A 20,703-nucleotide genomic window follows, 5' to 3' on the forward strand; every position below is an offset into this window, starting at 1 on the left:
CGCGACGTCCAGAGCGAAGTGCCATGACACTGAAGCACAGACCGTCCCTCGCAACCCCGCGTAAGAGAACGAGCCCACAAGGATTCCTCAGTGGGACGAAGGAAACACATCGATAGGATTGGTCGGTCTAGCTTGTAGCACTCACTATAGTCACTCTGGGAGAAATCCCAGACTCTGGGCGGGGACATTGCTAGGCAGGCATGCCTGAGGGAGAGTCCCGGCCTCGAGAACAGCAACTCTCGGGGTGCGAAGAGGGCGTCGTCCCTCAGCCGAAAAGCAGCCTCTATCGGCTTTCCCCTACAGCCTCGTTTTGAGGCGGGGAGGAAGAAGAAGAAGAAGTGCCGCGGTTCCCCTGAGCTCAGCGAGTTGCTGCGCCCGTCGCCTCCCCCTGGAGACGAGGCGCCTCCCAGTCCCGCTTATTAGGCGCTACCTCCTCCAGCCGCTGCTGAAGCGACGCCAAGTCCGCTGCTCATTTCCCCGAGGGAGAGAAAACTTTCTGCGTTGCAATGGACCGCGCGGGGAGCGGCTGCTCGGCGGGGTCCCTGTTCCGACTGTGAAGAGAGGGAGCAGCAGCGGGGGGATAAGCAGCGCCAGCGAGTCCTAGGTGAAGAAGCGAGTCCTAGGTGGGGAAGGAAAAAACAAAAAAACGCCAAGGCAGCCCCTCAGGTAAGGAAGCGGGGTCGGTGAGGAGCTTTTGGGAGGGGGCAGCGCTAAAAGGCGCGGCGGGTTCCAGGACGAGCCGCTCGCTTTCCGCCCTCCCAAGTCCTCGGCTGGCGTTTAGCGCCTCGACAAACTTTACCGTTAGGTAGAGGAGAGGAAAATGTACCATGTGTGTATGACTGTATGCGTTTGCATCCCTCCCCTTAGCTCCCCGGTGGACGGATACAGGTGTGAGGGCTTTTTATATATATCTATATCAGCGCGGTGAACGACCTGTGGAGAAGCAGAAAAACAACTGGCTGAAACGCTGGCTTCTACTGAAGGCTGTTTTGGCAACGTTGCCGAGAGTTTCAGTGGAGCCAAGGATTCCACCCCTCGGTTTTGGAATCCGAAGTCGAACCATATGTGTGTGCGCCTGAGCGAGTTGAGGCAGAAAGGACGAGAGGTGCTTAGATCGCGCGGCGGGTGCGTGCATGCGTGTGTTAACCGTCTTTGCAGAGCTCCCCTCGTTCAGGCAAGGAGCCTCTGTCGCTTAGGTCTGATAGCAGCCACTGTCGCTTTACTGTCTTTATTAAAAAATCTGGAGGAGATTAAAAGAGAGAAAGGGGGGTGGCTGGGTGGGGAGGTTGGGGTGGAAGGAGGGTTGGGGAATGGTGCTTGTGTTTTGTCTGTGTTCTTGCATTTCTCCTGGAAGTTTCTGACCAGGATCCTTTCTGAGCCTCTTCCTGTCAGTATAAACTTAAACTATAGGAAAGAAAACAAGGGCTTTTATATCCTCTATATAAGCGGCTGGATACACTCATCCCATAGTCAGATACATTACTGGGGGAAGAAAGCCTGTGCCTGAACAGTTGGGGAGGGAAAATGCCATTAGTAAGTATAAAAATGTATGCATTTACATCAGGACTGTGACAGTGTGTACTTAATTTTTTTCCACCCACTGACCTTAATCTATTGCCACTGGCAACATGTTCTAAAGATGTTGTACTTCCCCAGTGGGAGGTATAGCTGAAAAGACAGGCAGAAATATTGGACGGAAACCGTCTCTCACTATTGCTTGGTGTCATCCCTGTGAAAGTTTCTTATGAATCACAACTAGGCAGTGAAATCCATGTTCTGTTTTGATGCGCTTTTTTTGTAGCAGGTTGACCCAAAGTGTCCTGAACTTGGTGGTGCTAGGCTGGGATTAGCCTTACCCATACTCCGTGCATTTCCACAATAAGAAAAAACAACAACACCTGAACTTTCTGGCTCCAAAACTGAACCTGTCAATCAACCCATGTTTGCTGAAACGAATGGATATTATTCCATCTTTCTAGAATCTGCTATAGGATCCATCAACAGATGAGCTTTCACTGGTTTACTGTTGCTATTTTGAATTTTAAAAGTTAAATCCAATAATTCTCATTTAGTTTGCTTCTTAACCAGACTTGAACATTTCTTCAAATACACAGTAGGCTAGTATCAACACAGTGTGCCTGTTGGTGTTTAGATGTGCCAGTTCTTAGATTGATATGCAACTGGGTAACGCGGATACACAAGCTTTTTGTGTCAGTGCACATTTGGAATGTTGTGTGTGTTGTTAGTGCTCTTAAAATGGCTGCCAAGGGTGGGGTTTACCCATTATAAAATGACTGTCATGGCCAGTCACGAAACACATATTTCCCAGGAAGTAAACTGGAGAGACTAAAAGAAAAGAAACTTGTTTCAAAACCTAGGTACACACCAGAGATGCACTCTGAGCTCTAAAACTCAAAGCCACTCTTCTGAATACAAGTAAAGGTGATGTTGGAGGCAGCCCTTTGCTTTACAGCAAGGCTGCTCCCCAGTTGAAAAAAATGAATTAAAAATTTTAAGATAAAAATCAGTAGAAGCAGGGAACCTAGCAAGTGCCAAGAAAGGTATCGATGGGCACATTGGTGTTCGTGGCCACCATGTTGGAGACACCAGGTGTGGAACTTAGAGCGTCATCACATGGGGGAAAATCACGTTTCCTTACCGTCGCTTCTCCACCCATGTGTTTGTCCCTCATTACTTTCTCTTTCGAAAGAGGAAGTAAACAAACTACAAATGGCCCGTTCAGTGGGCTGTTTTGATAGCGGCAAGTTCCATCTCAAAAAATAAGTTGGGCTTAACTGGGGTGGGTTTTTTGTTGCGTGAAGAAGGTGAGCAGGTGCAGGAGACAGATGATGTCATGAGAAGGAGCCTTGAAAATCCATGAGTGCCTAGTAATGAGCGTGCAATAAAATGCTTGTCTGATGGACCTCTTTGTGTGTGATTTAAGAGCTTCCAGTTTGTATACCAGGCCAGTCTAGATTTCTTTGAGAGGCGTACAGTAGCAAAACCTGGCTGTTTAAATGTCAAAGACAAAACCACCTAAAACTAAAGGATGTTGTGGTTGAACCACATGAATTTCTAATTTAGGTCACAGTGGATTAGATAAGTCTCTAAAATGTAACAGCACTTTTGTCTAGTAGTTTCAAGCTAAACTAGCTCTTTTGATTAGTGTTTTCAGTCAGTCTACATTAGATTTAGATATGGAGTTGTAAACATACTAATTTGGGCTGATACAAGAATCTTCCACTGTCAGGACCAACAGTTAGTTACTGCCCTATAGAACAAATAGCCCCTTTTTCTGGTTTTGAGTACTGATCATGCTAGGTATGTTATCTGGTAAATGGAGGGGTTAAAAAGAACCTCTTGGCCATTGGCCTTTGCGGTGCCTCAAGGTTTTACTTTGTTGCTGATGCTTTTAAGCATCAACTTCAAACTGTTGAGAGAAGTCATCTGGATGTTTGTGCTGCAATGTCATCAGTATGCAGATGACACACAGTTCTACCTCTTGTTTAGACTGTCTAATCCCAGGTGGTAGAAATTCTGAACAGGTGTTTGGAAGCGGTTTTGGAATGGATAAGGGAAAGCTAGCTGAAACTTAATCCAGACAAGATAGGGGTCCTTTGTAAATCTTCTTATCTGGATAGAGGTATGCAGTGTGTCTTAGACGAGGTTGCACTCTCCTTGAAGAAGTTTGGAAGTGCTTCTGGATTTGATGCTTTCAATGGAGGCATTGGTGACATCTTACCATCTTCAGCTGGTCTGGCAGCTGCATCTGTATCTGAAGAAAGCAGTCCTTCCCAAAATCATACACGCTCTGTTTATAGCCAGACTGGATTAGATTACTGCAATATACTCTCTAATACACCAATTATGTACCAGCTATGCTAGCTATTTGTTTCTGGCCCAATTCAAAGGTTGGTTTTGGCTTTTAAAATCCTAATGGGTTGGGATCAGATTATATGCAAAATGCACCCGGAGAAGCCTGCCCAAGGTTTATGATAAGCTACTGGACTACTGATGACAGATGTTCGTTTGATTGTTACCAGAAACAGGGTCTTTTTGGCGGTGGCCCCATACCTGTGGCACTCCCTCCCTTGAGAAAGTGTTGGACCCCATCCTTGAAAAAAATTAAAGAACAGGGACATTCCTATTCAGTCCACTTTTTGCTAATTGCTTTATTCAATTGCTTTTTGTCTGTTCTGATTATTGGAGTTTTAATGGGATGGTTATATTTTATGATTATGTTTGTATGAAATGTTGTATGCTGTCTTGGGAGAATAATTATGCCTTGAAAGGTAGTTTCTAAGCTATAAACAAATAAAATAAAGAGGATTGTGTTATATATGAGAAGGACTGAATTCAGGAACAGCTGGAAAAAACAGCTTTTGCTTAATACTTTGTGAGGTGGTTGTTTTTTGTCCCAAACATCTTTAATTTGAGTGGGTTCATGGATAACATTTATTTTAAGTGATGTTCTACTTGTCCCACTGATTTGCCTGGGTCCATTCCTACTAGCCCACCAAACCTAGCATTGAAGTGCATAAAAGTTTAATACTGCTGTGGTTCTAATTGTATGGAATCCTCCTTAACTGGGGAGGGGCTACAAGTTGTCTCTTTTATGGATGACTGGTGTTTGCTCTGTATGGATTGCAGACAGACTGTTAATGGACTGAATATATCTTAGGAAGGCTGCTTCAAGCAGAAATGTATGATGTATATTCTACGCAGACCAGTATGGATTTATATTACTACCTCTAATAATTTCCAGAGGAGTAGCTGTCTTACTTTGTATTGGCAAACACAAAAAATATTTTTGTGGCACCTCAAAAGACTGAGCGTGTAATGAGATGAGCATTTTATTGCATGCTTGTTACTGCCTACTCATGGCTTTTCAGGGTCCTTTTAATGCTGCCGTCCGCCTCCTGTGTGTCTCCCGCTCCTTCTGGTCTTCTTTCCACCACAAATAAGACCCCGGGAAATCTGTGTGTTTTTTTTTGTGGGGGAAGCAAAATGTACTGCCAGTTCCTGTTGTGTGCAGGAAAAGCAGCGTGATAAAAACGCCCACTGAATGGGCCACATGGTCACTGTTTACTTCCTCTTTCTTCCCCATGTGAAGAAAGAGGAAGTATTGTGAGACAGAAGTGGGTGGTGGGTGGAAGCAACTATAAGGAAATGCGATCCCCTCTCTGTTCTGATGACACTCTTAACACATTTATTTATTCTAGCATGAGCTATTGTGGACACTGTCACTTTATCAGATGCACCTCTAATAGCACAGAATAGAGACATTTCTATTAAGAGGCAAGTGTCTATTGCAACATTACTTTGCAAGCCCCATTTGTTCTTTATAATTTGAAAGTTTCTCAGAATTATTAGATATGATGACACTGATAAGGTTTTTTTTTCCCCAGGCCATGTTCCATCCGTCTTGAAATAATGTCTGCATTACGTCAACACATTTCTGTTTCCCAGGTTAGAAGGAGGTTATGCATTAATACGACAGCAATGATGTTTGGCCCTGTAGTGTGATGACTTACTAAATGTGTGAATAACAATGCTTTCAGGTGCATGTGAATGTCTGTCTGGAAAATGGAGATTATAGTGTATTTCCTCACACAGCAGTGCATTGCCTCCCTTTCAGAACCAGGAGGTGTCCTGGCTCTTGATGCTCTCAGCACATTGCAATCTTCTAAAAAATGGAATCTGAATAGGACTCCCCTTTGAGTGCATGCATGATGCTCTTAGATTGGCCAGAGGGTTGCTGCTAAGTGATGTAAGGCAACATTGATTCCTTCCTAGGAGTCAGCATGGTAACTCTACAGCACTTTCTAATCCCGTCTGGGGCAACAAATTGAACTAGATCTTTCTGCAAGGCAATCAAGCCAGCTGAGTGAACTGGGTGATAGATTTTTAAAAAAAGAACCACTCAATAATTTGTTTCAGATGAGATTTAATTATACTGCAATTTGAAATCTGTAGTTGAAAAATCTAACAAAAGGTTATCCCATTTATCTTTAATTATTCAGAATTTTTATAAGTTATATTAAAGGCTACAACATTGCATGCAGTTTAGGATGTTCTCTTGGAATCAGTACAGTGTGTTAAGGACAGAATTGCAGTGAGAATTAGAACATTTACCAATAAGTATTTACTATATAGTTGAGGGGGAACGCTCTGTGTTCTTATTTCCTCAAACCATTTTAAATGTTATAACTGAAGTAGTGTTGAGATTCCTAATCCTTGTAAAATGTGTGTTCAAGATCTGGGACAGTCTTATTACATTTGCGTTTTACCACTCAGTTTCGAATCTATTAGTGTCAGCTTTTTATATTGGTATATAAGCTCTAAAATGTATTGCTACTGCACAATCCCATTGGTCACAGATATAAGTACATTTGCTAGTATCTCAAAAGTTATTTTAACTTCTGTCACTACAATTATTTTGGAGATGTTTAACTTGACCTCAAATTTAAAATATCAGGGAAGTGTTGTTTTCTCCCCCCCCCTCGGTGTTTTCCTCTCTCCATCTGGAGGGAGAACAGTGTAGTTCTGAGTATTTGTGCATGTTTATAGTGCAAACTATCATTAAATAATCAATTGCAAAGGTAGGAAAAACATAGTATCATAGAATAGTAGAGTTGGAAGGGGCCTATAAGGCCACCGAATCCAACCCCTGCTCAATGCTGTACACCAACTCTGCAGATCCTAATGTGATAAGCAGGGAATAGAACCATTCTGCTCTGTCACCCAAAAATTCCAGATGACTTTAGAAATGCTAGTAAATTTGTTGCATATGTAATTGATAAAGTATTACAATACTGCAACTTCCTTGTATGCTGGAACAACCATGCTGGATAAGACCAGCCATGCTGGTCCAACATTCCGTTCACACAGTGGTCAACCAGCTGCCCAATGGTAACCCAAGCAGGACATGAGTGCAACTGCACTCTCTCTCCTATGCTCCCCAGCAGCTGGCGCACACAGGCATACCACCTCCGATACTGGAGGTAGAACATAGCCATCAGGACTAGTAGCCTTCAACAGCCTTGTCCTTCATGAATTTGACCAATTCCCTTTTAAAGTCATCCAAATTGGTCGCTATCACTACATCTTATGGAAGTGAATTCCTTAGTTTAACTATGTGCTATATGAAGAAGTACTTTCATCTGTCCTAAATCTCCCACCAACCAGCTTCATGGGACCCTAAGTTCTAGTATTATGAGTGAGGGAGAAAAACTTTGCCCTATCCACTTTCTCTACACCGTGCATAATTTTGTACACCTCTATCATGTCAGTGCAGTTCCTGGGACTATTGTGGGGGTGGAGAGGTATCACTGGCAGTGCCAGCCCAAAATATTTTGCTGCCTGAAGCAGGAGCTCCAAAGACACTCCTGTCAAGATACATAGTTCCCCAGGCTGATCAAGTGCTTCTCCACCTCAGTGCAGTAAAAATAGAATAATAAATATTAAACAACTAACCATTTGCTGCCCTTTCATGATGCCAGGGTCACCTGCCTCACTATGCCCAGACACGGGGCCTGGTCACTGGCTTAAATACATTGACAGTATTTTTGCAAATATTCCTGGCCACAGAATTTTAGTGCTATGTTGTTCCATTTCTCTTTCCGTATAGCTGTGAATAGGCAAGGCCTAATTTAGATATGCACTGTTTTATTCTGCTTCCTAAGCCCCGGTCGGGTACTTGTTTAACTGGTTGAATAGAAGATCATAAGTGACTGGCTGTAATACTTACATTTTCGAGAAGTTGAAAAACATGCCGTGAACTCTTTGCTTCCTTACACTCATAGAAAGAATGTATCTAAAATTTTAATAGCCCACTGTCAGGGCACAGAATAGATGTGGATCTGGAACACCCAAAGCTTGGAGATAGATGCAGGTGAGACAGACTTTGGGGAAAGACTTGAGTTCTTTAACATTCATCATTTCCAGCGTTACTTTTAAGTCCATTATCTCCAAGCCCATTAATCAGTGTTGGCTTTAGTTTTTGGGGGGCGTTTTGGAAAGACACCCACAATGAGCCCTCTGCCTCATGTGTTCACCTACTCACTACCATTGTCACCGGCTGAAGTTGCTCCTTCTCATCCTTCTCATGATTACTACCGCTTGCTTGACAGGCAGAGAGCCAGTGAGCAAGTAGGCCGTGGAATCTACTGCTTCTCCTCATCACAAAGATCATTGTCTAGGCCAGAGCGAGAGGCAGGTGAAGGAACAGGCTGCAGTGGTGAAGAGGAGGGGCAGCTCTAGGGGGCTCTTGTCAATGGACCCTGCTGGGGTGTGGTCCCGCGGCGGTTACCCAACCATGCCTACCTTTGACGCCAGCCCTGCCATTAATGTTACCTCAGCCTGCTCTCTTCACCATGTAACTGCTTGTTCAAGTTGGTTTGTATGGGTGACCAGTGTGATGTTGGATAATTAAATCAGTGGGATCACAAATCTGATTTTATGAATCATCACCTCATGGAAGCTCATGCGACAGTGCTCGTGCAAGTAGTATGGCATGAGCAGTTAAATGTGCAAAAGAATCTATGGAGAGAGATGTGTGAACCAGCACGCAGTTGCTTGGAGAAGGGGAAGTAGATACAAGAACAAGCTCAGTGGCCAGCCAGATGTGCTAAACAGTGTCATGTGAAGTAGTCATGTGACCGTTCATCCTGTTTTTAATGCTGTTGCTCAGTCTGTGTATTCTACTTCAACAAATCCTAATATGAAACATGGGTCAGAGGGCTGTGTTGCTATTGCTGATTAGGAGTTGAGTGAATACATGCAATAGAGATGTGGTGGTAATTTAAAACGTTTTCAGCTGGTGGACCATTTCCAATTACAAGGCAATATGCTATCTCAGCCCTTTCTTGAATGAGTCTGGAGAAGACATAAAGCAGTAGTGCAGAAACTCAGACTGGGGGCCAATTCTGGCCTACCTGGAGTCCCTGCCCAGCTCTATGGGTTTCCCCAGATGTCCACACCCCATTCCCCTGGTTACACCCCTTTCCCCCAATCACTGATTGTTCAGTACTTTGCAGGCCCGATTGAAATGGCTTTCATAAGATTTAGTTACTGGCAGTAAAAAGCTAATAGACTGGTATTTTTTGTCTCCGCCCCTTTCTGTCTTTAGCCCCCCACCCCCGGAGAAATACTTTGAAATGAAATTTGGCCCTCAGGCTGAAAGATTCAACACCTCAGACATAAAGAAACCCAACATACTAAACTTATTTGTGCAGATGTATTTTTATACTTCAGTGGTAATTTAAATTTTTTACACTGTATCAGTCATATCATTTAAGAGTACTTTTAAGTTCTCTTAGGCAGGGTGTGAGCAAAGTAGTATATTTGGTAAGCAATGCAAACTACAGAGTCATTTGAGAAAATTACCTTTGTTTGGAGAAAATATGCATTCAATGCTGCTACAAAGCAAACAGCAATTCCTGGGCTTGGTAGTGCTAGCAAGGCTAAGATGTTTCCATTTCTGTCCAAATTCTTTTGTGTATGGTTCTCATTTTGTTCATTGGTCCTTTGTGTTGCTTGTACTTCATATCTTTCAAATGTGCGAACTCTTGTGTCAACTGTGTTATTGGTTGGTAATGAATTTTACTGGTGGACCACTTGAAAAAGTATTTTTTTAAATTAAGATCTTCTTGCAAAAGTAGGGAGAAAATAGCAAAGGGTGTGGTGAAAAGGCAACTTGCAGCTGGTAATGTGTGGACCAGATAGCAGCCTCCTGCAGGGTAAATTGAGCTGGAGGACTGCCACTTTTGTGTGCCGTGTGGGCTAGAACTGTCTGCACTGTCCTAATATGTTAGGAGACTCTTATACCCAACCAGACCATTGAGCCATGTAGCTTGGTTGCCTACCAGCAGCTCTCCAGGGTTTTAGACATGAATTTTGTCCAGTCCTATCTGGAGATGCCAGGGATTGAACCTCAGATCTTTTGCATGCAAAGATGTGCTTTTCCACTGAGCTATGGCCCCTCAATCAGATAGCTATTGGGGTCATTTTTTAACTAGCAAATACTGTAAATGAGTTTCTTATACTTGGATGAAACCTGTTCAAACAGATATGTGTTTATGTAGTTTTGACAGGGACTGATGATAGGATTGTTTCAGCTAGTGAACACAAGGGCTAGACGACTTTCCTCCTTATTATGGCAGGATTGGCCCCATATACTTTAGAATTGTTCCTTATTTTTCTGCAGTAGCTTTGATTTGAACTGGGAAATATATAGCCTACTATGGTTGGAATAGTTTATTTGCATTATGCTATCAGTGTAGAACTATTGCCTTGGATCCTAACATAAATAAATTAAGGAACTTTGTGGAAGGACAGTTTCCCATCCTTTTCTCCCCCTGAAACCCCCTGCACCCTTGAAAAGCTTCTCAGGAGAGTTGGAGGGCCCTTCTGAAATGTGGGATAACACATGTGATACTGCTGGGGTTGGGTGAGGAGGGGACAGGTTCAGCCCTGCCCAGACTTGGAACCTCAGTCTTATTGGTGGATGAACAAATCCTCCCCCCTCAGCAGACTCCTCCCAAAACCCTGAAGTTCTTCTTTGTGGTCTTTGTGCATCACACATGGAATTCTGCACTTACGCAGAGCTTCAAATTGGGAAAAAACTTCTTTAGCTAATGAGTGTTTTTGGCGGGAACCCCTCCCCCACCATCCTGTTGTGCATGTTCCTGGCGGGTTCCCACCCAGTCCCTCAGTTCTCTTTCAACTGCCTTTTAGATTGACTCTTGACAATTTTTACAAAACTGTCTGTAAGGAGTTTTTTTCTTGCTTTTTTATTCTATTCTGAGCGTGGCTGACTGCTGGGGTTGGGGGAGGAATCATCACTTCCAAGAACTTCCTTAAATTTCCTTAGGATACAAGCCATCTTGTCTCAGGATTCAGCCCTACCCAGACTTGGAACCTGGGTCTCTTTGGTGGATAAACAGGCCCTCCCCTATCTGTAGACCTAAAACCCTGGGGAGCCTTCATAACCAGACATGACAGCCACAGAATTAGAGGTCTCCATGCTAGTTGCCTGGGTTTCTGGCTGGCTGTCACACACACACACACACACACACACCCGCCCAGTGCACACACAGATCAACCCAAGGACTGCAGGAAAAGAGGAGATGGCATGCCCTAAACATCTGGAGGGTGCCAGGTTAGGAATTGCTGCTATATAGCAAACAGCTGTATTTTATTTATTTATTAAACTTATATACCGCTCCCATAGCCAGGGCTCTCTGGGCAGTTTACAGAAATTCTAAAAATTGAGGTAAAAACAAGTATACAAAATTTAAAACTCTAAAACACAGAACATACACACATAAAGCATTAAAAACCGATTAAAAACTAAACATGTGGGTAATTAGGATGTGCCGCCATATGCCTGGGCAAAGAGGAAAGTCTTAACCTGGCGCCGGAAAGATAGCAGCGTTGGTGCCAGGCGAGCCTCATCAGGGAGATCATTCCACAGTCTGGGGGCCATCACCGAAAAGGCCCTATCTCTCATTGCCACACTCCGAGCCTCTCTCGGAGTAGGCACCCGGAGGAGGACCTTAGATGTTGAACGTAGTGACTGGGTATATTCACGTCGGGAGAGGTGTTTCATCAGGTATTGTAGTCCCAAGCCGTGTAAGGCTTTATAGGTCAAAACCAGCACCTTGAATTGGGCTCGGAAACATACAGGCAGCCAGTGCAAGCGGACCAGAGCAGGTGTTATGTGGTCAAACCTTCTGGTTCCCGAAATCAATCTGGCCACTGCATTTTGCACGAGCTGCAGCTTCCGAACCGTCTTCAAAGGCAGCCCTACGTAGAGTGCATTGCAGTAATCTAACTTGGAGGTTACCAGAGCATGGATAACTGAAGCCAGGTTATCCCTGTCTAGATAGGGGCGTAGCTGGGCCACCAACCGGAGTTTGTAGAAGGCATTCCGTGCCACTGAGGTCACCTGAGCCTCAAGTGACAATGATGGGTCTAAAAGAACCCCCAAGCTACGAACCTGCTCCTTCAGGGTGAGTGCAATCCCATCCAGAACCGGTAGAACACCCCCCATCCTGTCAGCGGAATCACCTACTAACAGCATCTCAGTCTTGTCTGGATTGAGTCTCAGTTTATTAGCCCTCATCCAGTCCATTGTCGCAGCCAGGCACCGGTTCAACACATCCACAGCCTCTCTTGCTGAAGATGAAAAGGAGAAATAGAGCTGCGTGTCGTCAGCATACTGATGACAGCACACTCCAAAGCTCCAGATGACCGCCCCCAGCGGCTTCATGTAAATGTTAAACAACATGGGGGACAAAACCGACCCCTGCGGGACCCCATACTTGAGAGTCCACAGGGCAGAGAAATGTTCCCCAAGCACCACCTTCTGTATCCGACCCGCCAAATAAGAGCGGAACCACTGCAAAGCAGTACCTCCCACTCCCAGCTCTGCGAGTCGTCCCAGAAGGATACCATGGTCAATGGTATCAAAAGCCGCTGAGAGGTCGAGGAGAATCAACAGAGTCACACTCCCTCTCCTGTCTTTCTCCCGACATAGGTCATCATACAGGGCGACCAAGGCTGTTTCCGTGCCAAAACCAGGCCTGAAGCCCGACTGAAATGGATCCAGATAATCAGTCTCATCCAAGAGTGTCTGGAGCTGGCCCGCAACCACCCGCTCAAGGACCTTGCCCAAAGTATGACATGGTCATTTTCAGTAATTGTAGGCATGATGTATTGAGGATGGAAATACATGTCATTTGGCAAATCCATGTCTTTGAACGTGTACTGCTGCCAGAATCATTATTATTTATTTATTTATTTATTTATTTATTTATTTAGCACCATCAATGTACATTAGTGTGGAGAATCACTTCCTGCACATTTCCCCTTTGCAGCCCTTCTCCAGGTTGTTTTCCTCACTGTCTTGGGATCTGTGCAGGAAGAAAAATGGTCTGGGGGAGGGATTGGAAGAGGAAGAAGTTGAGGATGATGGAGGGGTCCAACATTCTTGTCCTCTTCATTGCTTCTCTGTTGGAGATTGTTTTACTAAGCCCCTTTATTGTTATTTGACAGTGCATCATGTTCCAAGACACAAGTTTGCTGATGCCACCTCTAATGCTGCCCCCAGTACTTTCTAAAACAGTTGTTCTCTGTTGGCAAAAGAATTCAAATTAGTTTTCAGTGTGTCTTGGAAATGATAAATTGAGCGTTTCAGAGTTGGCTGATCCCTGAAATGAGTGATTTCATTTTTAAACTTTAGAAGTGGCGTTGTGTGTGACATTGTTCTGCTCTTTTTGTGACCTGTCTACATTACTCAGGAGCCATTAGAAAAAATTCAGCTGCTGGTCTTGATGTTGCTTTTACCTTCAATATTGGTTCACTCTGTATCATTATATTCATTATGTTAATACTTATATAGTCAGAGGCGGATTTTCATTCTTGGTTTATCCATATGGCTAAACATATGAGTGATTTAAGAGTCTCAAGATCATTACATTCATGGAAGAATGATTTGATAACTTAAATAAAAAGAATGAGTTTTCCTTCTGTCTCTGTACATGGTATAAAGAGTTTGCAGTACACCATTTGCAGTTTAAAAATTGTTTGTCACTAGAATGTAGCCTTCATGTTGTTACACATTTAATCTAATCGTGTTTTATCACCTTATTCTCATATGTGGCTTGAGTTGGATTTATAATCTAATGGCCGAGAAATAGTTTAGGATGAACTTTGTTTTTCAAAAGACATATTTCTCTCTAGGCTAAACCCATGAGAAGGGAAACCATGTTAGCCCTGCCTCCTCCTTGTGTGTTTCCATTGCCTTCTACATGTGGAGAACAACGTTCTGGAAAGGAGAGCCTCTCCACACTATCAGGAATGCTGGTTTTCCAGATCGTGCAACCCTGTTACTCTTGCTCAGTCTTTCAGAGGCTTTTGATACTATTGACCAGGGTATCTTTCTGGACCAGCTCAGTGGATTGGGAGCTGAAGGCACTGTATTGCAGTGGTTCCAGCTCTACCTGCAAAGATGTTTCTAGAAAGTGGCATTGGGAAACAGTTTCTCACCCTCCTGGCAATGAGGTTTGGAGTTCTATTTCTCAGTTCCATCTGAATCAGGTGTGGATGTGAAGGTCCTGGACCAATGCCTGGATATAATGGTGGACTGGATGAGGGACAATAAACTGAGGCTGAATTCTGGCAAGACAGAGGCACTGTATGGGAGTGTTTTTCAGGTCCAGGAGATAGGAGGCTTTTTGTTCTGGATGGCGTTACACTTTTTCTGAAGGATCAGTATGTGGCTTGGGGTACTTCTGGATCAATCTTTGTTACTAGAGACTCAAGTAGCTTCAGTGACCTAGAGTGCCTTTTATCAGTTTTGGCTGGTATGCCAGACGTGGCAGTTCTTGGACCACAATAGCTTGGTTACAGAGTTTCAGGTATTGGTAATAGTCATTTAGAGCGGGGCATTTAGTGTCGTGGAACCCACTTTATGGAATAATCTTTGCCTTGCTGCTAGCCCTGCCACCAGAAATACTTTTCATTTTTAGGCGGATGTTGAAGACCCATCTATTCATGCAAGTCTTCCCTCTGTAGTGTAGTCTACCATCTTATGTACATACAATATAGTCTATGTATTGATCTTTATTTTTATGTTCCTGTGACTTGTGTACACAGCTTTGAAATATTTAGATGCTAGCATTTTATAAATGCTACATAAATTTGCATTGCGGTATATAAGTGCAACAGATACTTTGCATTCTAGGCTTGCATTCTTGGATTAGCTGTGTTCATGCTTCCCTGACTGGGAAAACCCATGTGCAGTGAAGCATGTCCCTGGCCTGAGCATTGTGGGGGATACACCTGACACTTTGGCCAGAGGAAAAAAAATGACATCAAAGGTGTGGCCATGTCCACTTGATGCTGTGTAGCCCATGGAGGGCTGGGTAGGGGGTCATCTGGCCTCCACCCTTTTTTGGTCCTGCATCCTGCTCTAGACATAGGGAAGGGTTCCCTGCTGCAGAGGTTTGCCTTGTCAACATGTGGAGGGCAGTGGGGATGCACATGGTGATGCAACAGACGGAATACAGCTAGCATACTCTTCCTTTCATCTCCTGAGGTGTATAATGCCTGCAAAGTCATACCTTAAATGAAAATATGTTTCATTTATGTGATTACCTTTTGCTTATGTAGTCATGCTGTTGAAAGGCTTATGGAAAAGTTAGTAATTCCTAGTAAAACAAGTGCTATTTGTGGCAAGGAAGATATTTTGGACTAACTAATCAGTGTTTTTTCCATCCCTTTTTATCATCAGTTTTTGCAATGGGTTGCGGACTAAACAAGTTAGAAAAACATGGTGAAAAACGGCCGGGTAACATCTATTCAACTTTGAAGAGGCCCCAAGTAGAAACCAAAATAGATATCTTCTATGAATATCATTTTCTGGAATTTACAACTTTAAGTGATGGTAAGTCACTTCTCTATTTTTAGATTTTAAAAACGTCCTATCTTGGATAGTTGTCATTATTCATGTTGATTAGGAATATGGATAAGCTAACACAGCATTTAAATCTTTTGCTAGTTGCTCTACATATTATCATGCTCTGCTTTATAGTTTTTCCAACCCTAAAATAGGGTTGGCAGTTCTCCCAATTTTATAAAATAATGTAAAAGTAATCATAAGTACCTCAGGGACAAATATAGAAGATCTTTATTTATCATGTTTATATCCTGCCCTTTTACTTGTTAAGGAACCTAAGGTAGTATACATAATCCTCCTCCTTTCCATTTTATCAAAACAACAACCTGTGAGATAGGTTGGGCTGAGAGTCTGTGACTGGCCCATAGTCACCCAGTGAGCTTCCATGACTGAGTGGGGACTAGAACCCAGATCTCCCGACTTCCAGTATAACACTCTTAACAGCTACACCACAGTGTAGTTGTATGTAAACTTACATTGTTGTAAACTTACATTGATGTAAGTTTAACAGGTTGGCCAATGGCCACTAGTCTTCTGGCTTGCTAATTAGAATAATATATATGTGCTTATTTGGACTCCATTGCCCAATATACCCCCTGCGAATAAACTTCTTTTTGAAGAAATTTGAAAAGAAGCAACAAATTGTCCTGACCATTTAACTGTTTATTTTACATATCTCATCAGAATTAACAGGGGTTAGCTCATGAAAAATGATCATTTGGCCTTAGGGACAAGCAGACATGATGCTAAATGCAGCTTTAACAACCATGTGAGGATTTCTTTTTAAACAGGTCTGGAGGGAGGATTTTCATTGGGAGCATCCAGTCTAGTTTGGTCCTAAAATAGGCACTCATACACTGCTCATCATATATGTCCCATTACTTCTACATTCTGTTCTAAATAGAATACAGAAATTTTTTGAGGTTATGCAAATCATTTTGTGAGGATCAGCATTAGTAGCCAGGAATAAGCATGGAGTCATTTCTCTACTGTGCATAGGTACTTGTTGTTTTTACTATAACCTGTGCTATCCGTTCTGCATAGGTTGTGGCACCCGTTGTGACCCTTAGCTTCTGCAGACTTAACTGTGTTGTATTTTTTATCATGCATTAAGTGACTAAAATATGTGATTATCAAGAGATCACATTGAAATTAACCTCTCATACATGAAAACTTTGACTTTGCATTATAGCCCATTTATAGTTCTTGTTTTATTACATGCAATTGTTTAACAGAATTGTTAATCGTTACTAGTGCTATACTTATAATTCAAACTCATATGTCTGTGCATGATAAACCATTTCCTGTCTGTTCAATGTTGTTTCTTTTTTAAAACACTTGTGGTGTTAAAAATAACTTGTTAGCAAATGAGGTAGTCATATTCTCCTATCGAGTGTATAGTCATGTGGAAAAAATCTTTTTTTTTTTACATTAACAATGCTTAGATTTATGACTTAACTGACGTTAATTTTCTTGAAAACAAATCCATAACAAGTACACTTTACTCAGTTCTAGTATTAAAATTTCATTAGTATTTTTACAAGCGGGCGAGAATGAAGTGTTGTGAACTTTCTGTATTAAATAGTCAGTGACAGTGTGTTTCCTGTTTAAATGACACAGTATGCAAAATAAGGATGCCAACTTTTGTGCAGGATAAGTAATAATATATTTTGTGCCATATCTATGGACTTAATGTCACATCATGTACTGCATAAGAATACGTGTTTCATCCAAACAGTTTTTAGAATGAGCTTGAAGTTATTTTAAATGTAACCCATTTCTGCTTAAGTCTGTTGAATTGTATAGGTTAATTCTGTCTTACAGCACTGGCCAAGCCCAAATATAATAAGCTATATACAGTTTTTATATATCAGCAAGTAGGATGGAGCAAAATAAATGGGAAGGAATGTAATGTAATCCAGATGCTGTGAGATGTGTAGAATGCAGCAAAGCGTGTTGGGTTCAAATTTGGGATAAAATGAGCCTTAGTCTGAGGTGCTTTGTGTTTTCTTTAGAGGAAAAAAAAGTAAAACATTAAAATAAAATTTTAAACTTTAACTCTAATACAAACGAGAGTAATAAGTTATTTTTCTTCCAATTCAAGTAAATTTTAACATATATCAACATACGTTATTTTGATTACATTTTCTTCCTGCTATAAACATATCAAATGAATATGAAGAAAATGAATCTAAAATGGGTTGTGAAAGAGAGTTCACCGGCCAACATATATATTACGTTAAATCTATATCTAGCAGCTACATCTTTTTTTACTCTAGAGTAGGTGCAAGGGCCCCAATCCTGATTGCGATCCTCGCCTGGGAGGAGGTTTTTTTCTCTTTAAGATATGAATAGGGGGACCTGCACCTAATGTAAAGTAAAAATGAATAAAGACTTAGCTGCTAGATATGGATTTAAAGTAATGTCTGTTTTGGTCCTAATCCAGAAAGAGGAATATGCTACTCTAAATTTTAGCTTGATTTGGTAGATATCTTTACAGCCAACTGTGTTTTGGCAATTAATACCCAAGCTGCTAAAAGCTTCCCAGTCAGTTTAAAGCTTTCATCTTAGATATTACTGGAGAGATGGCCCTGATGCTCCAGTTGTGCCACAACATTCCTTACTCATTCAGGAAAAAAAACTATCCACATCAGGCATACTCAGAGTATCCCTCAGTATGCTCAGATTAAATCCTCTCACACATACTATCTGAGTCCTCCTGGAAAATCATCCAACTGTCAGCTGACTTGAAAATTCAATCCTCTGATCAGCTACAACTGAGTATAACCTTATGCAAACTAACCTGCTAGCTGTTTACCTAGCCTTGTATGTATGTAACACTAATCAGAATGTCGACCTTGTGGACGCAGCCTTTAAGATGCTTGTTTCACAGTAGGCTGTTGCAGAGAGCAGGTTGGGAACTATTGCTGGAGAGGTATTAAATCTCTCTTTGGGATTAACTAACTAGTGAACACATTGGTTACAATATAGAATGTTTATGGACTGTGTAAAGTTATTTGTCCATTGCTGAAACTAGTATCTTCAGCACTCCAGTTTGCAAATCTTAGAATCATAGAATCATAGAATAGCAGAGTTGGAAGGGGCCTACAAGGCCATCGAGTCCAACCCCCTGCTCTTAGGGTGGATTCACACTTCACACACCAAGTTTATTTGCCACATATACAGTGGTGTTTGCAGTGGTTAAAATTTGTAAAGTGTGAAGCAGACACTTGGTGGAAAACTCTGAATGAGGCTTCCAGGTGTTTACAAAAGTATACATCTGTGGCATTCTTCACTGTGTTTACTACTACAAACGTGCTTGCCATGTAAAATGTAAATTGGGATTCATGCAAGTCTGAGGTTGATGTATGTCACTTCCTGCTATTCTCTGTTGTTCCTAACCATTGACTGGGGTGTGGCTGTTAGCTGTTCCACTGTCAGGACTGGTTTTGTGAGGTAGTTCCTTCAAGAGTTTATGGGGCACTCCAACCATTTATTCCCTCTTGAATTGAGACCTGAGCTTAAAGCACCACTTGTGATACCATATGCAAAGCAAAACAATGAAGAATTGCTATGAGAAGGCAAAAATCATGGCTAATCAGGTTATCTAGCAGAAATACTTTCCTAGCAGCTGATTTATACTATAATGTCATTGTAGGCTTACAGTGCGTGCTACATATTTAACATAGATGGTAGTTTAGCCTTTAGTTCTCACTCAGTGTTGAGGGTCTCATTGATTCCTTCCCTCAGTCTTCAATTTTTATTCCACCTGTGTCATAAAATAGCTCAACCGTACTGAATAGCAGCTTCTATTATCAAAATAGCAGTGCATGTGCCACCTGTTCAGTGTAAATTCTAACCAAGATTAACTCTTTGAGTGTCATCACATGGAGGAAAATTGCGTTTCCTTACTGTCACTTCTCTGCTCATGCGTTTGTCCCTCATTACTTTATCATTCTCAAGGGAAAGGAAAGAGGAAGTAAAGAAGTGCACGTGGCCGATTCAGGGGGTGTCTTTATCAATTCTCCTGCGCAAAGCAGGAGATAGCAGCAAGTTCCATCTCAAAAAATAAGTCGGACTTACTGAGATGTTTTTTTGTTGCCCAATGAAGGCTAGAAGGGGCGGGAGGTATGCAACATAATGAGAGGGAACCTTGAAAATCCATGAATGCTCAGTTACAAGCATGCAATAAAACACTTGTCTGATGGAGCTCGTAGTGCATCAAAGCCTAAACAAGGTAGTCCATCCATTTGAGCTGGCGTGTAGTGTAGTTGCTAAGCATGTGAGCCAGGACATCCTTGGTTCAAGCATCATCTTGGCCACAAAGCCAAGCCATTGTTCCTCCACCTTGAAGCTTTTCTTTCACATACATACACATTATGGTGCACATGAAATTAGCATATTCTAGGACTGTTGTAAGTGTTACTGAGAGAATGTATGTGAAGTGCTTTGAATACTTGAACTGTGTTGTCAACATACATCTTAAGCATAATACAGCTATGGAAAACATTTTTATTCCCATTTTAGAGATAAGAACTTATGCTAAAGGAGTTTAATTTGGATACACTTGATTTTATTTAAATCAAATTAATTTAAATCATGATTTAAATAGCTTCTGTGAAGGATTCAATAAATGATTTAAATCACAGTTTAAATTGCTAGTGAGGAAAATTCTATTTAATCATCATTTTTAGTAGAAGTACTTTATTGCTTAATATAACCTTAATACATATTCATTGGAAAGTAGGTACACACTAAGCAATTATTCTGAATTGTTTTCAGATTATTATTTTTATCAAAAAGTGGAATGATAAATTGGTCATTTTGGTACAAAAGCAGAATGAACTTGTGAAGTCATTCAGGAGATGAACCAGCTACAACTGTTCAATTAATTGTTATATTTTTGTCATGATGTTCCAGAATCACCACCTCCAAATTGGCATTTAAATTGTACTAATAAGATTGTTGAAGAAGAAAACTAACCAGAAAAATAAACAAACAAGAACGTTAACAAAACATGCCCATGGATTTTTGAATGGTTAACTATTTCAGACTTTTGATAAATGTGAAGTTCTTTAAAACATTAAATCTACTCCCTCTCCAAATTCTCTATTCACTGACCTTGTCTATCTTTGTACTAAGAGAGAGGCAAGACCTTGAGAGAGAGTAAGCATGTACTCCTGTATACCACCTGCACTGCAGAATAGGTTATCATGTTATCTCCCATCTCCTTAAAGTGC

General features: G+C 41.8%; 1 protein-coding gene across 1 annotated transcript in view; it reads left to right on the forward strand.

The window, feature by feature from the left end:
• The first annotated feature begins 342 nt into the window (after positions 1-342).
• RFTN1 (raftlin, lipid raft linker 1) overlaps positions 343-20,703 on the forward strand; it is a 129,026-nt gene continuing 108,665 nt past the window's right edge. Inside the window, exons 1-2 of the mRNA XM_063128553.1 lie at positions 343-666; positions 15,299-15,451. Of these exons, the coding sequence (XP_062984623.1) occupies positions 15,307-15,451 (145 nt within the window). The 5' untranslated portion in view covers positions 343-666; positions 15,299-15,306. The remainder of the gene's footprint in view (positions 667-15,298; positions 15,452-20,703) is intronic.

The sequence above is a fragment of the Elgaria multicarinata genome, chromosome 1 (genome assembly GCF_023053635.1).
Source record: "Elgaria multicarinata webbii isolate HBS135686 ecotype San Diego chromosome 1, rElgMul1.1.pri, whole genome shotgun sequence".
In the NCBI taxonomy this organism is placed as follows: Eukaryota; Metazoa; Chordata; class Lepidosauria; order Squamata; family Anguidae; genus Elgaria; species Elgaria multicarinata.